The sequence below is a fragment of the Cottoperca gobio genome, chromosome 3, assembly GCF_900634415.1.
Source record: "Cottoperca gobio chromosome 3, fCotGob3.1, whole genome shotgun sequence".
Classification (NCBI taxonomy): Eukaryota; Metazoa; Chordata; class Actinopteri; order Perciformes; family Bovichtidae; genus Cottoperca; species Cottoperca gobio.
In genome coordinates this window covers 21,766,914-21,790,935 of record NC_041357.1, presented here as the reverse complement: position 1 = coordinate 21,790,935, position 24,022 = coordinate 21,766,914, and the positions used below count along the sequence as shown (strand labels likewise).

At 39.9% G+C, this 24,022-nt stretch overlaps 2 protein-coding genes and 1 long non-coding RNA gene across 5 annotated transcripts; 1 reads left to right on the top strand and 2 right to left on the bottom strand.

Moving 5' to 3' along the window:
* Positions 1–271: 271 nt before the first annotated feature.
* Positions 272–12,776, bottom strand: LOC115003776 (uncharacterized). 2 transcript variants are annotated; one of them, XR_003831703.1, is made up of 5 exons: positions 12,622–12,776; positions 9,947–10,173; positions 9,156–9,269; positions 3,453–3,652; positions 272–923 (listed from the first exon to the last, which is right to left on the bottom strand). It is a non-coding gene; the product is annotated as an uncharacterized LOC115003776 (long non-coding RNA). The 2 variants fall into 2 exon arrangements; XR_003831704.1 differs by lacking the exon at positions 3,453–3,652.
* On the top strand, positions 10,076–12,813 carry foxf1 (forkhead box F1). The gene is made up of 2 exons (XM_029425676.1): positions 10,076–11,325; positions 12,616–12,813. Exons 1-2 carry the CDS (start codon positions 10,350–10,352, stop codon positions 12,777–12,779), a joined length of 1,140 nt encoding a protein of 379 aa, XP_029281536.1. The 5' UTR covers positions 10,076–10,349; the 3' UTR covers positions 12,780–12,813.
* A 2,977-nt stretch (positions 12,814–15,790) lies between these two features.
* Positions 15,791–23,912, bottom strand: mthfsd (methenyltetrahydrofolate synthetase domain containing). Of its 2 annotated transcripts, none has more exons than XM_029425660.1 (8): positions 23,885–23,912; positions 23,432–23,535; positions 22,482–22,595; positions 22,036–22,149; positions 21,830–21,920; positions 20,306–20,418; positions 18,741–18,866; positions 15,791–17,993 (listed from the first exon to the last, which is right to left on the bottom strand). In XM_029425660.1, exons 1-8 carry the CDS (start codon positions 23,910–23,912, stop codon positions 17,253–17,255), a joined length of 1,431 nt encoding a protein of 476 aa, XP_029281520.1. In that variant the 3' UTR covers positions 15,791–17,252. The 2 variants fall into 2 exon arrangements, with proteins under 2 accessions (XP_029281520.1, XP_029281527.1); XM_029425667.1 differs by lacking the exon at positions 22,482–22,595 and adding an exon at positions 22,658–22,771 and having other exon boundaries at positions 17,253–17,993.
* Between the last annotated feature and the right edge of the window lie 110 nt (positions 23,913–24,022).

The window sequence follows — 24,022 nt, the reverse complement described above, 5'->3', positions numbered from 1 at the left end:
ATGCATTTGGTATTTTTATGAAATATTTTGCATCTTTTAGGTATGAAGAAAGATAATAAAATGCTGCATAATAGTTTCTTATGCATTTAATTAGGGCCTTCAATTTTTTGCAGGAAATAATAACCAGACATTTGAATTGTGGGTAAAATTAAAATTGTTGAAGTTTAAAAGAATGTAAAATAATCTTGATATCAAAGTAGTTTTTTTTAAATGGTAATTAAGAAATGTACTGCATATCATTGCTGTTGGTTGAAAACTTTGAAAAGTCAACTGATTTTTATTTTTTTATTAAGATTGAACAATTACTCAATTCTTCTTGTATCTGAGAAAAAAGGTTTCAAGACAAATTACTCAGTGAAATATATCATTGAGCTGAAAACAATATTTCCGTGTGACTTGTGGAGATACAGGTATTTATTCTATGCCAGTCAGTCTGCCTTGATTAGAAAGCAACTGGATGTGATCAACACTCTGCATCTAATAAGAATGAAATAATCATTCTTAATGAATACTTAATGATTAAACCACGATAAGGGTTTCAGTCCACTGCGCTGCAAATGTTGCCGTTTTCTGTTGGTCTGAAGTCTTCGCAGCAGAGATGGCGTGAAATAAATTCTGGCTCCGAGGAGGTAAATCACTGCAGCGCTGGGGGACTGCAGCCATTCTCTCTCACCTCGCCACTTTTAGCAGACCGTGGCTGATTTCCTTCCTTGCGTGACTCCGGAGTGTAAACACACAGGCAGAGTGACTCATCACTATTTCTCACTTCCATGGTCTGATATAAACACATGAAGGGGTCAGGTGTCATTTTGGGGTGGTGAGTGGGTGGGTGGAGGCCAGTATGTCTCCCCATAAGACATCTTCCATTCTCCAAAGAATTCACAGCTTCCTGTGGCCAAAGCCGCACGCCTGCCCACTCCAGACTGGAGGAAAGAGAAAAAGTAACAGAGTTAGAAATAGGCAAAGAGAAGGACAGACAATTTGGGTGATAGATTACCTTCTCTGCCCTGCTGCTCTTCAGCAAAATGGAAAGAATGCAATCATGATGAGCCTGTATCTCTTTTTTCACTACAAAAGAGTGATGTTTGGAGATAAAGGGGATAAAGTTTGGCTCAATTGTGTGGCATAAATTAACTTAATTCTGTTTTTTCTAATGGGAATTTGATTGATAAGTCATGAAACCGTGTTTACATGCCGCTGCCAACTTGTCTTTTGGGCCGAAATGGCACTTTGTTAAAATGGGATGTCTAAGAAAGTCCTGATCAGCACTTTGCCCTCTTGAGCCCTGCGTTATTGCGGAGTAGTCGGGGTGGAAGGGAGGGATAGCCCCTTCCTTTCAGGCCCAAATCTGAAGAAGGTCCAAATACAGTCCAACATCAATCACTTTGCACTCCACAGCTTTCCCACCACCATTGTTATAGAGCAGACCAACGGAAAGAGGCCGCTAGCAGGTGGAAATAAAAAGCCCTTTGACAACTATAGGGTAAAAATTCCTCCCAAGATCGTCACAACATTTACACAAGCCAAAGGGAGCAATGTCTGGCTGCCAGCTACAGTCTGGACACACACACAAATATCTAGTCAGCAACATTCTCATATGCACTGATACATGAGCACATGCAGCCATACACAGCTGTACAGGCACACAAAACCAGAAGGCAGAGACACAGTCTCTATATTTTCATCTGCATGTACACATGAGGCAGCCATGGACATAAATATGCACAAAAGTGGGAGGGAAACAAATTCACAACACGATTCCTCCTACGTTATTACAAACAAAGAAATAATAATAATATTAATAATAATATTTGCCTAATTGCTATGTAGAAATTACATTACAAAAGTTGTGGTTTAATGCGTAATAAGTGCAATCAGCATCCCTTTGCAGACGGAAACGTTGTGAAACAGTTTTATCAGGTTTGAGAATAAATACGAATAGGAGCAGATAATGTGCTCTGAAGTTACAACTCAGTCAAATCCAAACAAACGGAAATCAAACACACTCCGCTGAAGATTTTCTCTTCAGTAATCCAGGTGATCTTTGTCAGTGCGAACAGAAATCCCCAGTGGGCACATGCTATAAACACAGAGGTCTGGCACATCTAAGTTTGACATTCAGACATTCAACGAGGGACCTCCTCAATAAGCTTTACATTAGATGGGAAACTGATGATCTGAAGTTAAAAGGTCTTTATAGTTTTGTTTTTTAATCTCCATACCAATTGTTTTGGGGTTTTTTTGGCTCTGGAAATGAATATGCAATATGACCCAATGTGACTAGGACTTGTATTGTACAGCTGTTAAAATCTACTGTTGTATTTCCTACATCTATTTTCACCCAGAGCATTATCAGTTACAAAGATTGTATTTAGATTCACAATATATTTATTTTTTTAGTTTAGATACATAAAACACTTTTTAGTATATTTTGTAAGCAGCTAAACTTAAACATATACGTATGCAGAGTATAAATGCAGAAGAAGAAAAATTAACATAGAAAATTAGGCAGCATAGGCGATCTCTAACAACTTGCATGCCCAGCTACTTCAGGAATCAATACTAAGTTTGTGAAATAAACAGATACAGATACTGACTCATTTTAACTTCCTCCTCTTGTTGCATTAGAACAGCTACAGTTTGTGTGCCTCTCCTTGTCCTCTCCTTTCCCTGGCACTGCCCACAGCACCTCTCTTCTCTCTCCCCCCCCCCCCCCCCCCCCCTTCAGCTGTACTCCTCTACACTCCTCTCTTCACTTGGGATCATAGGATAAAACCTGGCAGGATCACTGTCACATGATGCCCATGCGTGTGATGCTTCACTGGGACCCCCCTCCACTCAGGAAATGCTCTCGGCCTTTTTCCCACCCTCGTGTTCCACTGTGGAGAGCTGGGCCTTACAACCGAATCCAGTTACCATCCCAAAGCATTCCTGACTGATTCCAACCACTGCCTGGCTATGGGTTCCCACAGACAATGAGGATATGCCCTCATTTCAAACCGGCGGGAGAACTGGGTATCAAGTTGTGAACTACCAAAGCTGTTTATGGCAGAACAGAGGAGTTTGAGCTCCACAATAGGCAATTACCATGCCCACTCAGCCCCCTCCCCTTCATTCAATTTGCGGTTTGTCTGTAGGTGGGTTTGGTTGTGCACAAATTAAAAATAGCCAAGCTAGTCCAGACAAAAAACTGCGAGGTACATGGAACACACATTGCACAAATGATATCTCCCATTGTGGTGTACTGTTTGGGAATTCTTAATTGCTTTTTCCGAAGCAGCTTTGCCACAGGAAAATCCCCCTTCAGAGTAAAGAAAAAAAAAAGAATAAGTGGGCTGTGCGTAAACACCATAGATATTATGTAAACGCACATGTAAACACGTACGTATAAACCCATGTCGCCCCATGTGCACCCATCAAACTGCCATCAAGGCTGTATCAAAGGAGCTAACCTGCAGCAGAGCCAGTTGTGGCCATGCATCTGCCCTCCCTCTCTCTTTCGTGTTCTCCACTGTGGTTTCTGCTTCAGCTCTTATTATTGATGTCTCTCCGTGCATCAGACAGAGCATGTTGGACGGGCCCTGGGAGGTGTGCAGGGCTGCAGGGTGGGGCAGCAAACAGTCTCCCACTCACTGTGTGGGACTGAGTCTTCCTAGAAAGGCAACAGTAGAGTAGAGAGGGGGTGGAGCTGTGTAGGAACATTTTAATGTGTTTTCACTGGCGTTGTTCAGGGAATAAAGAACTGGGTGGATAGCAATGCGCAAAACATTTTTTTTTCTTCATATTAATTATCGGTATTTTGCACAGCTGTAGTTACACTGGAGGTGATCATATAAATAATGGCTGCTTAAAATGAACATTACATTCTAATCACGTGTATTATGTAACTGAAATCTGCATTAGATTAAAAATATAAAACATGATTTATTTGAATAATATGTTTGAAGGAATTCTGAAATCAACTGTCTATAAGAAATGATGTAAAGTTATCCCTTAAAACATCAGTAACAATTATTCAGAAAACAAAAAGTGTTTTAGTTTAAATACTCATTCAAATTAAACTTTTGCTTTCTAATGAAAACATCCATTATTTTACTTATTATTATTTTAAAAATGCTTACTGTCAAAATAACTAACTTTGATGACCAAACACTGGGAACAATAATGGAAATAAGTAGGACTTTATCATTAGGTGCCTGACAAAGTCACTATACTGCTATTGTATTTTTATAAAAAAATAAAAAAATATATCTATATAAACTAAATCTTCAAGCATCAATTTCATTTTAAAACGTTCAGATGTTCAGGAATATTGGTAAATAACTTCTTGATTTTATAATGTCGCAGTATAAATTGAGGATGAATACAAAGACAAACTGTCCATCAACCAGACATTTAACAGCCTACACTGAACCCACAATCACATGTTTTTCCTCATGCTTTAACCTTGAAGTCTAACCTCAAAATAAGTCAAATATGCTCATATTTTCGTTGTTTTAATATGTTTTTATTTATGCTCTGGGTGTTTTGTCCCGTTTCACACAGAAAACAATTTGCCAACTTGCTGAAATACCAATTTGTTACGAACAGGTATTGAACATTACAGAACATTTTCCCTGCAAATGCTAACCACATTTGGACAGTTTGGAATTTGTAAAACCTCTGGACCTGCCAAATCCTCCCCACTTCTGTCCTTCATGTCAAATTATGTGGTGCCGACTAGGATTACAAAATAAACCAGAAAGAATTTTAGATTTGCTTTTATTCTTTTATCATTGTCTGAAAGGCACGTTTGTTTTCAACAGACAGCTGTCAGAAAACAGAACTAAATCTGCTTCAACATGCGACACTAGCCTACTGAAATAAGAAAATACCAGTCTGATGATGTGAGTTGGCTATTTGTAATTTGACAATATAGCACACCAGGGACATTTGCGGGAATGTTAAGTTTTACTGAGGAGGCCGGGGTTCTCACAATAATATTTCTACCAATGACGATGTATATTGGCATAATGAGCTCCCTATAGCGTTGCCTTCTTTGAACAAAAATAAATAAAAGCTTTGTGTCGAATGCTCCATGATCTAAAATACAAAGGTCGTCTAATCCAAAATTCAATTAAATCACTAATATTTAAGTTTCAATGTGCAATCAATGTCATTAAAAGGTGAGCAAAATTCAAACATCATCCACGACTCCCAATTATGAATAATATCTGAAGTGTGGAATTGATAGCTGCAGGTGTGCGGCGGAGCAGACAGGTGGGCGTATGTCTGTGTGTAGTATGTGACACGTGCATTCTACCAACCAATGAGAAATAACAGCAACTTCAGCTTCCAAATATTTTTAGGGAAAAAATCATAATGAGTTTTCTATATATTAAATTATTAAAAAGGTGGTTATCCTCTGATGAATCACTTTTTTTAAACAAACAAAATGCGACAAAAGATAACAGCAGTGAGGTAACTGTGTATCACACCAGATATATAAACGTCTTATAATTCCCATCAGACTGTTACACCTGCAACACGACGCACGCGTTTAAAATAATAATTGATATTTCGTTGCTTTAACTCTATTGAGACAAACAGCAGGGTCCGTCGTGCCCTTAGAGCTGGTTTGGGATTAGTGTCATGCTCAAGGACACTCCAGCAGGGCAACTTATTCGTTTTAATTAGTTACTATGGACCTATGTCCATTGCGAGCATTGGCATCGCTGTGCAGTTGTTGTGAAAAGTAACATTAATAACAAAAACATTTAAATAATCAACCTGGTATGTAAGGGATGCTGTGCCAAGGGACTACTTTCCTTTGCGCCTTTTCACACAACATGGCACTGAGAAAATATCTTGCCAAGAGAATTAAAAAGTCATCGAGCGCACTTCTGCAGCCGCTGATTACCGGAGAGGGAGGTGCCCATCAAATACATTTCAAATCCATGTAGAGACGCAATGCGCGCAATCAGCGGTCTGCTAGCAATCCCGTCCTTTCTCGTTCACATAAACACCACTTAAACGAAAATATACACGGCCACCTACAGCGCAGGGAAAGTGATGAGGGGGTACCCACCTCGACATTACACTGTTTTCAATTAAAACGACAATGCTGAGTGAACTACAGGCGACACTGCAGCGACAAAGAGCCAGAAAACCAAGTAGGATACACCTTCAAATTATTGGTTTGACAAAAAAATCGGGGACAGTAAAAACTATTTTATAGGCTATTTAAAAATCTGCAATTATAATAATTTCAGAAGAGCAATAATTTATTCATAAATTAAATACTTATATAATTTGTTTATGTCAGTGTTCCTGCAATAAAAGACGAGATAAGGTACAGATATAGGTACATTTTCTAAAACACTTTTTTTATGTTGAGTATTTTTGCGCACAACAGCTTGCCACTTGTCTGTGTGCATCTAAGAGTTACATTATTTACATGCTTGTACTTCACACTTTTATTCCCACATAACATGAGAAAATAGAATAGATAAAATGATATATTATAAAATGATATTATCAAAATATCCAATTCTGGTATACAAACAATGTGCAGGTGACTCATATGTAGACCATTTGTAAAGATCCACTAATGAATTTAAACTTTTTTTACCTTCATGGGCTCTTTTAAATATATGCATCTATTTGACTTAATATTTATAAACAAATGTTTATACTTTATTCTCTCCAGATTATATCAATTCAAGACGACCGTTTTAAAACACACGAAATCAAATGCGTGCACTACTCAGAAGTTAAACATTTCATTTAGTAAAGTAATTTGCTCTACTATAACCGATGTGATGCTCATCTGTAAGTATTGCTTTAAGACCTGATTCAAGTTCAAGTCAGATGAGTTTACGGACCGTTGATCGATCACTGTGTCGCACTGTCCTCCAAACAAAGTCCCTGCGGCCTCTCGGTGACCCTCTGCGGCCCTCTGAGGAGAGAAACTGCCTTATTCCTCAAAGATGATCATTACAAAAGGAACATTTAATCTTAAAGTTTGACACATAAAATTCTCGGAGACACTTTGAATCGGACCTTATCTCCCCCAATAGTTCAATTTGTTTTTGTGAGGTCAAATCAAATTACACTGCTGACCGCTGCAGCTGTTGGATATATAATCCGCCTGGTGTATTTGCCGAATTGGATATATATATATATGAATGTGCATATTTTTGTAAATTAACCATGACGTGACTTGTTCCCAAGATGTTACCTTATAGTTTCTGGGAGAACACAGAGTTTAATATCAAGATTTCAATGTGCAATAATTAAAAAAAAAAAAATCATCAAAAAAGGGTTAAAAGACTAAATTGAACGTACTGCAAATATTAAAGTAATGTCTGACTATAATGTTCAGGATGAACTAGAAAAAAACTAAATTATATATTTTTGGAGTATTGATGCAGTGCACCATTGTACAAAAGTTAAGTGATGGAAGAATACAACTAATAGGAAACCATTCATGTGCACATGTCTGCAGAACTTAGCAACAATTTGATTTTTTGGGGTCCAAACTTGGTTTCAGTGCACTAAATAACGGTAAGACAGCCCGGAAAGCCTGTCAGGACTGTGCACTCTGCGGTGTACCTCCACCTAAGTGGCCGAGCATTCCTGAGGATGCAGCGCTGTCAAATATTTCATGATGGGACGTCATGGAAAAGTGCATGACTTCGTCTGAGATGGAGCAACAGGGAAGCTCTGACCTCGGGACTCAAGCCTCAGTAATGACGAACATAATCGGCCACCGACGCTGTAACAGCAACTGTTCCCTTGTAAAATACCGTAAAGTTATGTGTAAAATATTCTTAAATTAATGATATATTAAAAACAAAATTTGTGTTTGTATTGCCTCTCATGTATATGCAACAGTAACACTAATGCTAGTATGATGCTATATGTTGTTTCCGGTTAAATATTGCATTACCATTATTGAACATTCAACTTCAAAAGTATCTTAGAACTAAAAAATAACTGGTTTTGGATCTTTTTATTGGTGAAAGAGTAATGCAGTGGGGGCGTAGCGCATCACAATCCAACACTGATGGTTTGCGTAAACATTTAAGCACGGACACTGGCTTAATGCACATTAAAAAAATATATAGCCTATATATAGGCCTATATATAACAAAGAAAGAGTAACATGACATGGGGCGAATAAGCGTGTGAGGAAAAAAAGCGCCCTAATGGAATGAAGTCATCAGTGGTAATGAAATGCAGTGGGCAGAGAGAGGGGACGGGAGCGCGCCTGCCCCTGGTGCACGCTGGGTGGTCTGCTTTCCTGATAAATGTGTGGCCCTCACTCCAGGCGAGTGGCCGAGCAGGCACCGGTTAAAACAATACTTACATTCATTTATCCATTCGGTTTTAATCTCCTCTGCAACAGCAAAAACTAACAGTGGCACGTCTGTCACCTTTGGGTTGACAATGAGAATTTGACAAGTGATTGTTTTCTCGCCTGAAACATAAAAGGGGGCTGTACATTTTGGGTAAACATCAATAACATTTGATATTTAAGTTTTACCTCGACATTTGATTTAAATGTGTTTCCTCGAATTGAACTTAAAAACATGCTGCCACAGTATTTTACAGGGGAAAACGATTAAGCTATAAGCGCTACTGGTGACCTTTACGCACATGCAAACACAGTCTCCAAACATTGTCTGGTTTTACGCACAGGGCAAAAATGTTCATCCACTATTTTCTCCGGTGTTATTTTCCATTGTGTCAAATCCAACAGCCATCATAGGCATCCCACAAGCACAACAAGCTCGACTAACCATGTAGAGGCAAAAGGTTGCAGGCTGCAGCTATCGAGATCTCCAGGGAACAATAAGCAATCTACTGTCAACACGTTTAGGTTATGGACAGATCATCTTTCATTAGCTCTCATTCACAGTTTTGTAAAACGCAGTACAACGAACTAAAACTAAGCGTTTTGACTTTGGAAACACAACAAACAAATTGGTGCGCATCTTAAATTACAGCTCAGTTAAATCAAAATGCTTGATGCTTAATTTAGGCTTCGCTTTTCTAGTTATCATATACGAATGTCACATAAAACAAACTAAACATCCATTGCGGCGCTAAATTAAAGCCGCCACCCCTTCTGCTGGTGTTATTCTGAGTGAAAAGTGTTAAATCCACTTTACCTTAAATCCTGGATCATACGATGGTAAACTGCCTGCAGGAGTCGATCTCAAGTCCCCGTCCGACTTTCTGTGCTCACAGCTCGGCAGAGCTTCCACCTCACTCCTCCTGCGTCCCTGCGTAAATATTATGACTGCATTACACAAACAATATTCATGTGTAAAAACGTCTAACATCTACACACGACGCCGCGAACACACGGGCATATCGCATCAGATTGAGTATTAGCCGATCTAACGGGGCTTTTGCTTGATTTTTTATTTAAAGAAGGCCAGGGAAAATGTTTACATTTTGCTGTATAAACATCCTGCCCATGTTCCTGTCTATCTTTTGCAGAAATCAGGAGGGTGGTTTTGAATAAGAGGGGCATGTTCTCTCGTAAATACTTTTCATACACTAAAAATCTTTTATAAAAATTTTCACAACTTTAATAACAGTGGAGACATGAGCTATGTGCAGAGCTGGTGCATCAAGCATGTGGCCTGACATTGAGATGCCGCTTGCACTGCAGCTTTTTGAATCTACACAGATAATATCTCTATTATCAATATTCAGTGTTAATAAGAATCTAAATAAAATAAAGGTATATTAGAAAAAACGGAAATCAGACTTTGTATCTATCAGTGTAGTTACTATCAGTGAGTGATCGTAAAAATACATGATAATCTATTCTAAATCCGTTCTATTTTATAGCGTAAAATAACATATAAGTTATTACTGGCTACACGGGACATATATTCCCTATTTCAATGTAAAGAAGGGAAAAAAACATTTTCCTGAAAAGTGAACGTACACAGATGTGCATGCTTACAGCCCACCACTGGAGTAGGAGGGAACTGGGCGGGTCCCAACATTAGGATGGCCAAGACATCCAGCTTCCAATGCGCTGATGGCAACAGATAAGTAAAAAGTGAGCTCCTCGGACGCACGACAACACACCAACTGAAGTGGAAAGCGGCTCCTGTTCTGCTCCTCATCCCATTTCGGACGCTGTGTACAAGGCTTCAGGCTGCTGCAGGACTGAATCCAGAGGAAGAAGTCAGAGTTAAGAAGACAGTCTCGCTTTTGGCTCGTGCGTTAAGTTTGCCTACACTTTTTCGGCTCTTTATGTCAGCAAATTACTATCTTACTTTGTAGGGTTTATAGCTGGAAAGCAACCATTTTCGTTCGCTATCTCGAAGACTAAAATTGAACTAATGACGGCAGAGGTCCAGCAGCCCCCAGCGCAGACTCCTGCCCAGAGCAGTCCGATGTCCGCCCCGGAGAAGCCGCACGGACAGACTGCGGTGATGGAAACCGCCTCCTCCACTACGAAAACCAAAAAGACAAACGCAGGGATCCGCAGACCAGAGAAACCCCCATATTCATACATCGCTTTAATAGTCATGGCTATCCAGAGCTCTCCAACCAAGCGGCTGACGCTCAGTGAAATATACCAGTTCCTGCAGAGCCGCTTCCCATTTTTCAGGGGCTCATACCAGGGATGGAAGAACTCCGTGCGTCACAACTTGTCTCTGAACGAGTGCTTCATTAAGCTGCCCAAGGGCCTCGGTCGGCCAGGGAAGGGCCACTACTGGACTATCGACCCGGCTAGTGAGTTTATGTTCGAGGAAGGCTCCTTCAGAAGGAGACCCAGGGGTTTTAGGCGCAAGTGCCAGGCGCTGAAGCCCATGTACAGCATGATGAACGGCCTGGGATTCAACCACATCCCCGAGTCCTACAACTTCCAGGGGAGCGGCGGGGGCCTATCCTGTCCACCCAACAGCTTGTCTCTGGACAGCGGGATTGGGATGATGAATGGACACTTGGCAGGTAACATGGAAGGGATGGGTCTGTCCGGGCACACCATGTCACACTTGTCGAGCAACGGTGGACATTCCTACATGGGAAGTTGTACAGGATCCAACGGGAGTGATTATCCACACCACGACAATTCCGGCTCCCCTCTGCTCACCAGCGGAGGGGTCATGGAGCCTCACCCCGTGTACTCGAGCTCAGCCTCGGCGTGGGCTCCGGCCCCCTCGGCCTCTCTGAACAACGGAGCCTACATAAAGCAGCAGCCTCTGTCTCCTTGTAATCCAGGGGCAAACTCGCTGCAGCCAAGCTTGCCCACACATTCACTAGACCAATCTTACTTGCACCAGAACGGGCACAGTACTACAGATTTACAAGGTAAGATCATATATTCACCTCTAATGTATCTACTCAAAAACATGTTGTGTACAACTGTAGATATGTATATATATTTAAAGCAAACGTGTGGGGGACAATGAAATCATAGGAATAAATATGATGCAGGGATATTTACAAATATCAAACAATTTAACTACCAAAGGTCTAAACACTTTGTTCTACGCAGGGTCACATATGTTTATGGTGTTATGCCAAAAGTGGGTCTAATGGAAATATTGAGCAGCGTCACATGACCTTATTTGAATATCACTGCGTTTATTCGGCTGTCGCTAAACTCAGGGTTATCTCTACTATTATACTAAACGGAAGAAGAATCCAAATGAAGCTCATTAAGGAAAATAATGCAAGTTAAATACACCACGTATTTTCTACCACGAGAATGTAAGCTGTATCCCTGTCCTGCTCCAATTAAAACTGTATCGGGGGTATCAAACTCGCACGGTTTCAGTTTCTGGAAATGATAAAGAAAAGAGGACAGGACGAGTCTTCCGGGACAGTTTAGAGCCGTGCCAAACTCCGGGCAAGAAAAACAAGCGCGATCAGGACCAGCCTGCCTTGCCCCGAGGCCGCGAGTCCTCCGGGACTGGCGTGCAAGAGGGCCACTGTCAATTATCCTGCAAGCCCGCCTCCACTTTAGACTATCTTAATCACGCTTGCTAAATGGACTTAGGCTCTGTGAGATATGTAGCATATGTCTCTGATTTAAGTAAACAGAGCGAAGCAATATATATATATATATATATCTGTCCACTATAAATTAAATAGGCTAAATAGGAATTTTTAATCTTCGAGAAAATGTTCATTATTGGGCTTCCTTTGATATAAAAATGTGGTAGGGCATGTGTGGGAAAAGTCTTTGTAGTGGATAGATTAGTAAAGATAGATACTCCTTTTAATTTACCATAGTTGTTTCAAGTAAATATCTATTATTAGTATTATTATTATTATTATTATTATTATTATTATTATTATTATTTAGTTGTATTATAATTATATTATTTGTATAGGTTACTATATGTTTTATTAGAAATGGATTCAAAAAGTCAAGGCTGAAGCTGCTATAAGAGGAAATGTCTATCATGAATACGCCTAATTGACAATTAGCAATTAAAGCCTACAGCAAGTATTTATATTATTGTATATATATATATATATATATAATTATGTTTCAATATTTTTTTTTTCATAGCTTCAAACAACATACTTGTAAATTGTCAAAGTATCATTAAATCTATTTGTGACCGTATATATTTGTATGCTTTTCCGCAGGTATACCTCGGTACCATTCCCAGTCTCCAAGTATGTGTGACCGAAAGGAGTTTGTCTTCTCGTTCAACGCCATGACGTCCTCAGCGATGCACTCACCGAGCAGCAGCTCGTACTACCACCACCAACAGGTCTCCTACCAGGACATCAAGCCCTGCGTCATGTGATGTCCCCACGGACCACCTGCAGACCAGAGGACGGTGTCACAGGACGGTGAACTGAAATGAGAACAAACGAGTTAAATAACCACTGAGAGACATAAAGGCATGCCCGGCCCATGGAGAGCGCTCACTGCTTGTTCAAGTAGACCGGACTACTTTTCTGTACTGTTTCACACAGCGACAAAGACACGGAGACAGGCCCATCACAAAGCAACCACATAATAATAATATATAATAATAAAAAATGCCATCAACATCGACCAGCGGGGTAAAGACTGGGTGTATGAAACCCTGCTGCTGTTTGGTACTTAGTCCTGCAGAGCGGATGACTACCACTTCACACTATTGTTAATGTTTATTCTTCTTGTTGAAGTAGGTCAATGTAAAAATGCACACGTCCATTTTATCTGTCTAAAGTTTTAACTTTCCTTTTCTTTGACAAATTAGACTGAGGCTCCTTCTTCCTTTTTTTTTTTGGACTTTCATACCAGCGTTGAATTTTGAAATGAACAATTATGGACATCACATAAACCTGTCCATATATACTATGTAAAAAACGATGAAGGCACTTTTTGAATAGCCTATAAGCGCATCTTTTTATTTATTCTGTAGGCCTGCATATTTTAATTTCAGGCGAATTGGCCAAGGAGGTATATTCTTTATTGGCAATATTTGTCAGAACGCTTGTTATTTGTTTTAAAATGAAAATTGAGGATATATTGTAAGCACTGTTATGTCGTCTGTGTTAGATATATGTAGACCATTACTTTCAGCACTGTATACTTATATAATGTTAGAAAAAAATTAGCAAGGGTCCATCAATGAGGGCTAATCTTTAGGCTATATTACAACAAATCCTTTGTAAGAAATAAAATATATCTGTTGGGCTGTTTGGGCCTAAATCCACAAAAAAAAAAATCGATTTCTTTATACACCCATAAGTCATGTCAATGTTTTCGGGACACTGCAAACAAATATCACACAAAAAATGTAAATCTCACGTTGGTGACCACTATTACACAGCAACCCCAGATTGGCAGTATTTCAAAAGTGAAGCAAATTCTGCTTTTTCCCTGAAACATAATTCTAACATAAATGTAAAAACTTGCAATTAATTAATTAACGAAAAAGGTGGGTGACTTTCATCTACTTAATATTTGGTGATAACCTACCGAAGCCAACAAATTGAAAGCCTAATACGAGTCAACAATATATTAAAACAGAAAAAAAAATCCTTTTGAATTTGAAATGTTACAGGAATATCACAGTGGTTGTTTTGTTATAACGCAGTTCACGATTGAGGCCAAAGTCTGACATTTTAACTAACCGTCTGTTTCACCTGCCAGGAGCCATGCCTATTATTGTAAACTGACATTAAATTAAAAAAAATCTGATTTTATCACAAAACATCGATTAATTGATTATGGATTTAAAATAAATGGTTTGAAAAGTAAATCGTATTTATGACCTCTATGTAACGAAAGTGTGCGCAGCAATTAAGGCGTAACAAAGCAGAGGCAGGGACCTCTCACGCCTCACGTCACCAGGTGAAAACCTGCAGCACCTTTGGTAGGTTTACAGTTGATCCCTCAAAAGCATATTGATGCAAGGATCGTTCTGCTGAATAACTAAGCGGGGTCCGAGATGCATTCACTTTTGAGAATCTACAACAAAAAAAAGGCAAAAGAAAACTCCCAAACTAACAGTTTATATAAAGACCAAATAGCTGTAGTGGGTTTAAAATAAAGTATGATGGGATGCAATGCAGGTGTTTTTTTCCCTTTTACTCCTTAAATATTACACAAATATCTAAACAATTATAGCAGAGACAGGAATAAGATGCACGCAAATAATGAATAACTGAATGTAGCATCACACCATGAAAATACCACATGACCACTAGTTTTATTCCAAAACGAACACGGGCCAACTTACCAAAATGCTCTTCATTGGCTTCCCTATTATTTGTTGATTATCAGATGTAATATTCATAGTTGTTAGTTTAACTGGCAGCATGTTATCTCTAAAGCAAGTAATATTAATTGGCACAAATAAGAAAGTGTAAATATCTTTAAAACTATTTTAGTTTGAGGTGTTGAATTTAACAGGTGCATGTGCAGCATGATGGGCAGCAAACTATGTTGAGAGCATCCACATAGTTCACCCAGTCACATTACTCTTGTGAGTTAGATCAAGTAACTAAATTGTAACTTAAGAGGTCTTCTTGTTAACTTTACCGTTGAGGCTTATGTGTACACATACAATCTGTACTTCAGGCCATAAACATGCTGTGTTTTAATAGTCGAGTAGCTCTGAAATCTCACAACATGACCACTGACTGAACCCCAGTAAAATGAGCATGCCATGGAGCACAGGGATAGCAGGCTCAACAGGAGTGGAACAGCGCATTAACAAACTGATGACATTTGCCGAGGTTCAGTGCTCTGGCGGGGCTGAGGGAGGGAGTTTAGGCTCCACAGCTGTTCCCTCACCAGGCCTGGATGACAGCTCCATAAAAAGCTATAGGCCTGTTCTGTGCAGACAGACATGCTGTGTGTGTGTGTGTGTGTGTGTGTCTCAATAGAATCAAGACTTCAGGGAAAACAGGACACTTGTCTAGCATTGCAGACCCGACAGGAGTGATCAGCTACCAAGTAGAAAAACACTTCCAACATTACAGGGCACAAGATATACGGGACATTGGGTGTTTCATTGTATCAGTATTTTAGTTTGAGTTAATCTCTTGCTCTGTACTAGAACCAAAAACAAGGCAACAATGACTCGTCACACTTAATGCGAGTTACATTAAGTGGAAGCATAATCCAAAGTGTTATAATTATAGTAATTCTTTTAGATTTGTGTAAGCCTGGTGATATCAAGCTTTAAGTTTAACCGTGAAGCACTGCCTCTTTAGAAGAACCATCTGTGTTGTTTGTGAGGATAGTTTGAGGGGTAACAAGCGTTGGCACAACAATGTAGGAGTTTTTCAAAGTTTCAAATTCACAAAAAACATACTGCAGATTTGATTTTTTTAAAAAGACACTAAGCTGGAACCAGTACAGTCAAACGCTTTAGTAAAGAATGTCATACAGGAACGTGTTACAAACAGTTCAGCCAGGCATGGTAGCATCTCTTGAATGTTAAATGGCTGGCATCATACTCAAACTGGCCTAACCAAACAGAATGCCATGTATGTGTCATTTCCATTAACAAAAAAGGTACAAATATCAACGTTTAAATGTACAATGTCTATTTTCAAACTATTCTGAAAAGAACCTAAGCAAGTACAAAGCACAATAAGCAATAAAAATCAAAAAGCATAGCTCCAACGAGGCTACGCAAAGCTCTAAATTAGTTTTTTTTCTTCTTCTTTTGAAATAAAATAGGTTTAGATGTCTATAAGCTAGAACGATAACCTAGTCGAAATACACTTAAGGACAAACATGTTGTTTTCTAGGGAACACCAAAATCCTGGGTTATGTGGGAGGAATTATGCAAATTTTCAACTGAGTCAGAATCACCACAACTAAAGTCTGGCCAGTTAAAGGCATCATGTTGCTGTAGTCTTTAATCGAAATGGCATTACAATTTGCTAAAAGGTTCACGTCTTCTAAATTTGGTTGCAACTTCACAATAGTCTCAAGATTTATGGCAGTTTATGTCAAATGGGCCACCTTGCCATTTCACAATTTGGCAACGGAATAGGAAAAGAATAATGCAATTATGGTCAATGAAGAAACATTACAGATTGTGGAAAGATTAAATGAAATTTGGAGCTGTAAAAAAAACAAAAAAATTGTTATGGCGTATACGGATATATAATTGTTAGACCAAGGGTCGTTTCATTTTACTTTACACTTCCTGGCCTCTGAATCATCATGTTGGTATAAACTAAATGACTCCATGTTGGCGCTATCTACAACGAAAACTAACCAGATACTTGGCCCATGGCCTTCGCTAAATGGTTTTGATATCAACAAGCAGACAAACTGGTCTGAAAACATAACCCTCTGAGGAGGTAACACTGATAACTGGTTGTGGAAATCAAAATGTACTGGACACTTCACAACGCTTGTATTTTAACACAGACTGTAGATAGTCTTTAGTTTGAAGAGAAATTAACTGTAGTCCATCTCTAAGAACTACTCACTCAAAAAAAAAAGCACCTTCAAGGACTGAAGGCTGTCGGGACACACGTACCAGCAGGAGAGTGTGTGACCAGGCACATTGGTGTACGGTTAATTATTGTGAAATGTATGCACAAAATACCTTTTAGTGAAAAAATTTTGTTTCAAAAATTGCATATTCAATTCATATTTTGTGACGCTCGTTAGCCTTAGCAGTCAATTTAGATGTCAAATAACTGATGTTCTCTTGTAATCAATCCAAAAATATAAAAACACAAACTAAAATTCTTCTTAAGGCATTTAAGGTTGCTCCACAATAAACACTTCTTGGGCCGAGTATCGCTTATTGCTATTACTGCTCAGCCTTTTCATTGGTGTCACTCTCAGTATCTGGAGGAGCAGTTTTAGATTCCGGAGCCGTAGATGGTCTTTGTCTCCGATTGGACTGTCCGGACCTCTTGCCTCCTCGCTGGCTCTTGGCCAGCTCAGCCTGCAGACTGTGGCCATTCAGACTGAGATCCTGCAGAGCCTCCAGGGCCACCTCTGCAGCCCCAGGGTCGCTGTAGTCGAGGAAGGCCCTGTGTTGAGCTCCCTGCCAGGTGAGCCTCAGTGGTATGGCCTCCCTCTCTCTGAGGGCAGTTTTCAGCTCACTAACACGCAACCCAGCAGGGATTCCTCCCAGGTAAACTGTGGTCACACTCAGAGGGAGCTTACGTTGAGACGCGACTTCACTCCCACCCTCCTCTGGACCCCTCTCCTTCATGTTATCTCCTCTTCTTCCCTTTCCTCTCTTATTGAATTCTCTGTCATTATCTCCCCCACCCTCTCCTCTGCTATCTTTCCTCACTCTAGCTGGGCGCTGTCTAGCTTTCTGATCTCCATCCACTATTTTCTCCTGTTTGTATTCTCCCTCATCATCCTGCTGTATGTTTCTCCTTGGCCTCCGTCTGGTTTGCCTCCTGGCTTGACCGGTCTGCAGGCCAGACTCTGGTGCAACAGGGGCCACCCCAAGTGTTACGTCCTTTCCAGACTGTTCCTCCAGATCACGCAGCTTCTTCAGGATGGGGATTTTCTCCAGCTTTTCTGGGTCCAACTGAAGACACAAAACTGAACAGTCTCAGTGAGGCTGAAAGAGGCAGGGTGTCACACACACACACACAGCAAACAAATAGCCCTATGAGCCAATACCTACGGATGAGTTACATGAATAACAAAGCGAAAGCTGACAAAGTAATTGATATTATTTCATCCTGCTCCCAGCCCATGCTACATAACCGGACAGTTCACTTCCCAAGCAGTTAAAAATAAAGACTGCTCTCTTGATTTGTTGGGCCTGAGAGTGTCTTGGCAGCCTTTGATAGCGACCAGTCCTGTAAAGTATATACGGGGCCATTGTTTGAACAGTGGCCTGTTTGACCCGTCATTCCCCTGCCCCTGCAGAGCCAAGCTGGCTGGGCAGAGGAGCCTTTGATGATCAGACATGGCCTTCCTGCCATTGAGGTCACTGAGTCCTGTTTACTTACACGTGTGTCTTAAGGAGCCCAAAAGTTACACACAAACTCTCTACATTGTAAGACTAATGCCCCAATAATGTCTAATCAAAGACAAATTAACAGGAGGAAAAAACACTCAACATCTCTCTACCAGTGTAAGAGAATGATATTTAAATATAGATGGAAGATAAAGTGTGGCTTTAAAATTATACATGCAGTTCATTTTGTTGTACAATGAATGTGGGAGTCCTCTGATGAGGCGTGGTGTCATTACATGTCCATTAGAGGGCAGTGTTGCCAAGCAGAGACGCTAAATGGCATGGCAAAGAAAAGCTATTTTTATTTACCTTAGTCCAGATGATCCCCTGGGGTTTGGGGATCTGGCACTTTGTTTCAATAACTCTGGTGGGCGTGAGGATGTAGTCCACAGTCAGGTCATGACTTTCGATCAACTCCTCTGGAATGTCCATCACCTGAAAGCCAAAATATCTCAATTAGCACCAAAACAACAATCACATGATCGTCACATTGATGGGACAAAGTCAAGAGGAGTCATGTCTGCTTATTAATCTGTCATCCCACCCAAAACATACAATATGCAATGTAGTCAACCAATAAATGCATTACAAGCAGGATTACCTTAATAATAATTACCGTAAAACAATATTTCTGCTGAAGCCAAAACGCAGTCTTTCAAATTCTGAAGGTTTTTTGTTTTTTTAAGCCAAAATCCATGCGATCTCAAAAGATGTCTCAGTTAATCGTTCAGCTGTGTTAGTTGTCCTGTGTTTGAGCCTTTGTTGTCCAGAAAGAGAAGAAGAAAGCTGCTCTATTTGAGTTTTTCCTAATTTCCCTTCCAGGTGCGTAAATTTCGTTGAATTTTGGATGCGTCGTTTGGAAATGCCGCTCCAGATGACTTCTCTTGAAACCAGATCGGTTTGTTTGCACATTAAGCACGAAGGGTTCAACTCGTGGAGGACAAAAAACAATTCCTGTCAACTTTTCTCGAATTGTCCTAGGCTCGTCTTGTATGACTCGTACCTTTCTTTTTTTAACGGGAGCAGCCAAGCTAACGCAGGTATGAAGTGCCAGGTTGGTCGTAGTATCCTCCAATTTAAATGTTCAAAATTAGCGATATTAATTATTTTTAGCAAATGTCGATATTCATAAGCATGCATATGTTAACATATTTTTAATGACCTTAAGTTTATTTATTTATATACTAGCCCACCATGTATCTACCCGTCCAAGAGCACATTCACCATGTAGTGCTGATAGACCGCCAGAACTGGCAACTCCGCAGTGAGTCAGTTTAAATATCTTGTTTCTGTCTATATTTGCATCTTTTATCAATTATTATTATTATCAATTATTTATAGGCTAATAGAGCAGACACTGTTTTAATGGGTTATATGTAATAGTCCTGCTTGTTTTTATGAAGTCTGTATTGACTCCATAATCATATCCATCACCGCTTTATTTAGCCTCCTGCCACGCGAGCCACCAAGCTTTAATTGGTGGCTCGCGTGGCAGGAGGCTAAATGAGAGCCGCGCAATGAGTAACACTGTGTCAGAGCAACAACAAAACATTTGAAAGTAATTTTAATTAAAAAAGGAAATCATTTGTTCAAGTCATCTCTTCAAGTTGTTACTACTTATGAAATATGCATGTACGCAAATGTGAGTTTGGAAATCCAGTCATGAATGTGCCATTAATAATAATAATAATATCTCACCGGTGTGGATATAGCCAGCACAACTTGACAAGTGACATTTTATCTTAATGCTATCGTGTTCCTCAGATGTTCATTTGATAAAGTGAGTCAAAGTGCAGCTTGTGCTTGAACCAAATAATAATTTCACCTGTACATGATAAAACATGTACAGAGCTCGGATGAAAACGTAGACTAACCTGGCAGTCATGGACAATAGTAACCACCACAGTAGACTCATCCACAGCTCCCATTGCGACCATCATGCCATACTCCAAGTCAGCAAAGCCCTCTCCTTTTCCGATACGCAAGCCTGCAGGAGAAGACAGGAGACATAAGAACTTATTTTTGCCATACGCAATAATAATAATGGTCTGAATTCATTTTTGTTGCAGCATTTTCTTGCTTGGACCATCACAGATCCACTGTATGTGTCTGAATCAGAAATATCCAGCATCTACAGCACAATGAGCCTTTCAAAAACATACTGGGAAAACAGGGTTTATATCTGAATACGGCACTGGATTAAAACACAGGCTGCAGTTTGGTTTTCAATTCATAAAGATAATGTAATAGAAAATAAGAGTGACGGGAACCTGGACGAACACTGTGCAACAAATGCTTTATGAGAAGGATGTGGAGTTACACACTTGGAGCCATTTGGAAGTGTATGCATTATGGTAAAGACGTCTGTTTCACCGCAGCACTGCATCACTTATCTCGGGCATTTTGTAAATGAGGATCAAAATTCATTGCGAGTGATGGGACAATTTACATGGAAGGCAGAACACAGCAGAACCCACAAGGAGTGAAATGGATCTAATTGTGCACATCTGCCCCCCCATTCTCATTTCTGTTCTTCACATCGTCCAGACAGGGTGTCCTGGTGCCTCACAGGGCGAGAACCAGGGGCCGGGGATCGACCCTCCAAATGGCAGACGACCAATCTACCTCTACCTGTGGCTCAGGTAGTCAACACGTCGAAGGGTCCTTGGGGCAAGATACTGAACCTTGCTCCCGATGGCAAGGCCAACGGTGCGTCAGTTTATCACTACCGATGAGGTGCGGCACCTTGTATGGTAGCCTCCGACTCTGTATGAATGTGTGTGAATGGATGAATGCTGACTTGTTGTAAAGCGCTTTGAGTAGTCGCAAAGATCAGCAAAGCGCTATATAAAAAATGCAGTCCATTTACCAATGATAACGCAATATGTAATTTAATGAGTCATAAAACTGCTTGTTGGTCTCGTGAGCTCACCTCCGCTACAGCTCTGCCGAGGAGGACGCCATTAATGTTACATCACACGCTGTCACAAGCACTAGCCTCTATGATTATTCTGAGTAACTGGGTCATGATTTCTGGTGCTAGTGCCATCTAGTTCCATTATATTTGAGAGAAGACAAATCTCTACAGATGATATACCACACTTTTTTATATATACATTATATATAATGTTTTGGTTTTCCAAATCAGCAGCAATAGAGGCCACACATGTGGCTTTAACTACTGTTTATTTATGGGTCAAGAGTGTTTTAATATGTTTTTTGTTAAATGTCCATATGGTGAAATTATTTGCTGCTCTACCATAATATATAAAAATCCATAAATTATTAGGCCTGCGTTTATACAAATTGATCATCTATTAGGGAGGCAAATATGCAATATCTGTAGGCTCCTAATATTTAATTAAATGAGTATGGTGAAGTGGGGAATCTTCAGCTACCTTTCTCTGACACCGCCACAGAGCCGACCACCACCAGGTCTACCTTCACCTTCGCATCCAGACCAACAGGCACACTGAAGTCTTTTACACCCTGAAGGAAGAGGTTCAGAAGACAAGAGGAGAAGACACAATAGGAATGCGTTTAAATATTGGAGATTTGTGAATCAAAATTAAATTCTGGGTGAAAATATATAAAATCAGCAAACCTGAGAGGAAGAGCATATGCGTAGCTGTTCTTTGCTGGCACCCTGGGGAGGAGTGATATTATTGAAGAGGCCGGTACGAAGACGAGGAGTTGGGACCAATAGAGTTTTCTGAGCCTGTGAAAGATTATCCAAAATATTAGCCACCAGATATTTAAAGTTTCTGAATAGGATTAGCAGATTATTACTGGAACGGACTAAATTCAGTGAGTGATTGTGAAAATAAATACTAAATGTAGATTTAAATGTAGTCACTTCAAGAAGTGAGCCACATGATGTAATACAGAAACATAGTCCTCTTTAGCAAGTTATTGAGTCTACTGTTGTTAAATAAGTATTCTGAATGTCTAACACAATATACAATGTGAGCACCTACACATAGTTCAAATTGACATGGTAGCAAAACAGAAAACATTTGTTCTTGGTGTTTTTCCATAGTGCAGTGCTACCTGTAGCACTGCCAGACGAGCCCCCTCAAGAGGTTTATCAGGATCCACCTTCACCTCAGCGGCGTCGGTGAACACCTGCAGCTCAGACACCTTGGCACAGGCTGTGAAAGCATCCTGGTTGAGAAGAAATGAGGGTACAAGGGCTGACAACAGTTGTTTTTTCAAAGTTAACTTACTTCCAGAGTGACAAAGCGTGCCTGCTGCTGGGGTCTGTCAGGGTTTACTTTGACTGTGTGGCTGGACTTGAACTCCTGCAGGTCTGTAAGTCTGTTGCATGCTTGAATTGCACCCTGGGCACACACAGTAAATAGACTGCTGTGAAAACCTCATACCCAGGTGTCATTATTGTAGCAATGATTTTACTTCTACAGACATTTACTTGCTTAAACAACAATTATCTACATACATTTGCTTTAAAACCATATGAAACACAACAAAAATAGACTTATTTTAATTGACAGGTTTATGAAAATATTACTTTGTTAAAAAATGTATTTGCTTTAATTGTGAACGAAAACTCTGTAAAAATGCTTTTAAAGCCCTTATATTTAGCTAAATGGACTTAATATACGAATGATTCTACGCAATAGACATACTTATATTATTCCATAACCTGTTGCTACTTTGTGTGGTTTTCTAAAGCGTCCAGTTAAAATTAGATCGGTGTTCAAAATCTTTTTTTAGGGTTTGGACTCATTCACTACATTTACCGTCCTGTGTACACGTGGCCCCCATGCAAAAGACAGTTAACAAGTCACAGTGAGCCATCTACCCTGAATAAAATGTAATTGAATGAATAAACAGATACCAGCCTTGGCAGCAATGTCGACATTAAAGCCACTGTATATTTGAGTCAACAGTGGCTTCATTTGGATCACAACTAGTTTAACGTTACAGAGCCACGCTGTGTTGGTCCAGCATGCTGCTTCAGTTACATAGCTTTAACCCGCCTTGAAATTTGGGATTCTGTTGTGGACAGGCCTGGGGAAGTTGGCCAGATTATTTTCTTCGATGTAGTCCCAAACTTTCTGACGAATGTCCCATTTCGTCGCTCCTGGAGAAAAAACGGCACAGGCTTCATTAACAGACTTAAAGTGAAGCAGCGCTAACATTAGCCAAACGCTTACAACTGCTACACATTAGCATGCGCTGACATTCATTTTTTAACGACTAAAAAACCTCACGAACATTTAACCTACGGGATTTACTTCGATAAATATGCGCCATTGCGTTATTGGTAATACATATTAGTTTATCCAACAACAGAACACGCTGTATAACAAACAATGCGAGTGAAGCAAGGCGAAGCAGCATTAGCCAAACATTTACAAATGCTAAACATTAGCATGCATCGACAATCATTTTTTAACGACAAAAAAAAAAATCACAAACATTTAACCTACCCGACTTTATTTGTATAACAGGCTCCATCGTTTTTTTGGTGATACAAATTAGTCTCTGCTACAATACTCGTTACACTCTACACACTATACGCAGTTAAGTCTTACACGTGAGCTCAGTAACATAACACTGATGGAACA

Excerpts from the sequence above, each read along its gene's own strand:
- foxf1 (XM_029425676.1), top strand. The coding sequence starts at position 10,350 with ATGACGGCAGAGGTCCAGCAGCCCCCAGCGCAGACTCCTGCCCAGAGC. Across the intron at positions 11,326-12,615 it reads CAGTACTACAGATTTACAAG|GTATACCTCGGTACCATTCC; the intron begins GTAAGATCATAT and ends GCTTTTCCGCAG.
- mthfsd (XM_029425660.1), bottom strand. The coding sequence starts at position 23,912 with ATGGAGCCTGTTATACAAATAAAGTCGG. Across the intron at positions 22,596-23,431 it reads ACAGAATCCCAAATTTCAAG|GATGCTTTCACAGCCTGTGC; the intron begins GCGGGTTAAAGC and ends CTTCTCAACCAG. Across the intron at positions 20,419-21,829 it reads TGTGGCGGTGTCAGAGAAAG|GCTTGCGTATCGGAAAAGGA; the intron begins GTAGCTGAAGAT and ends CTTCTCCTGCAG.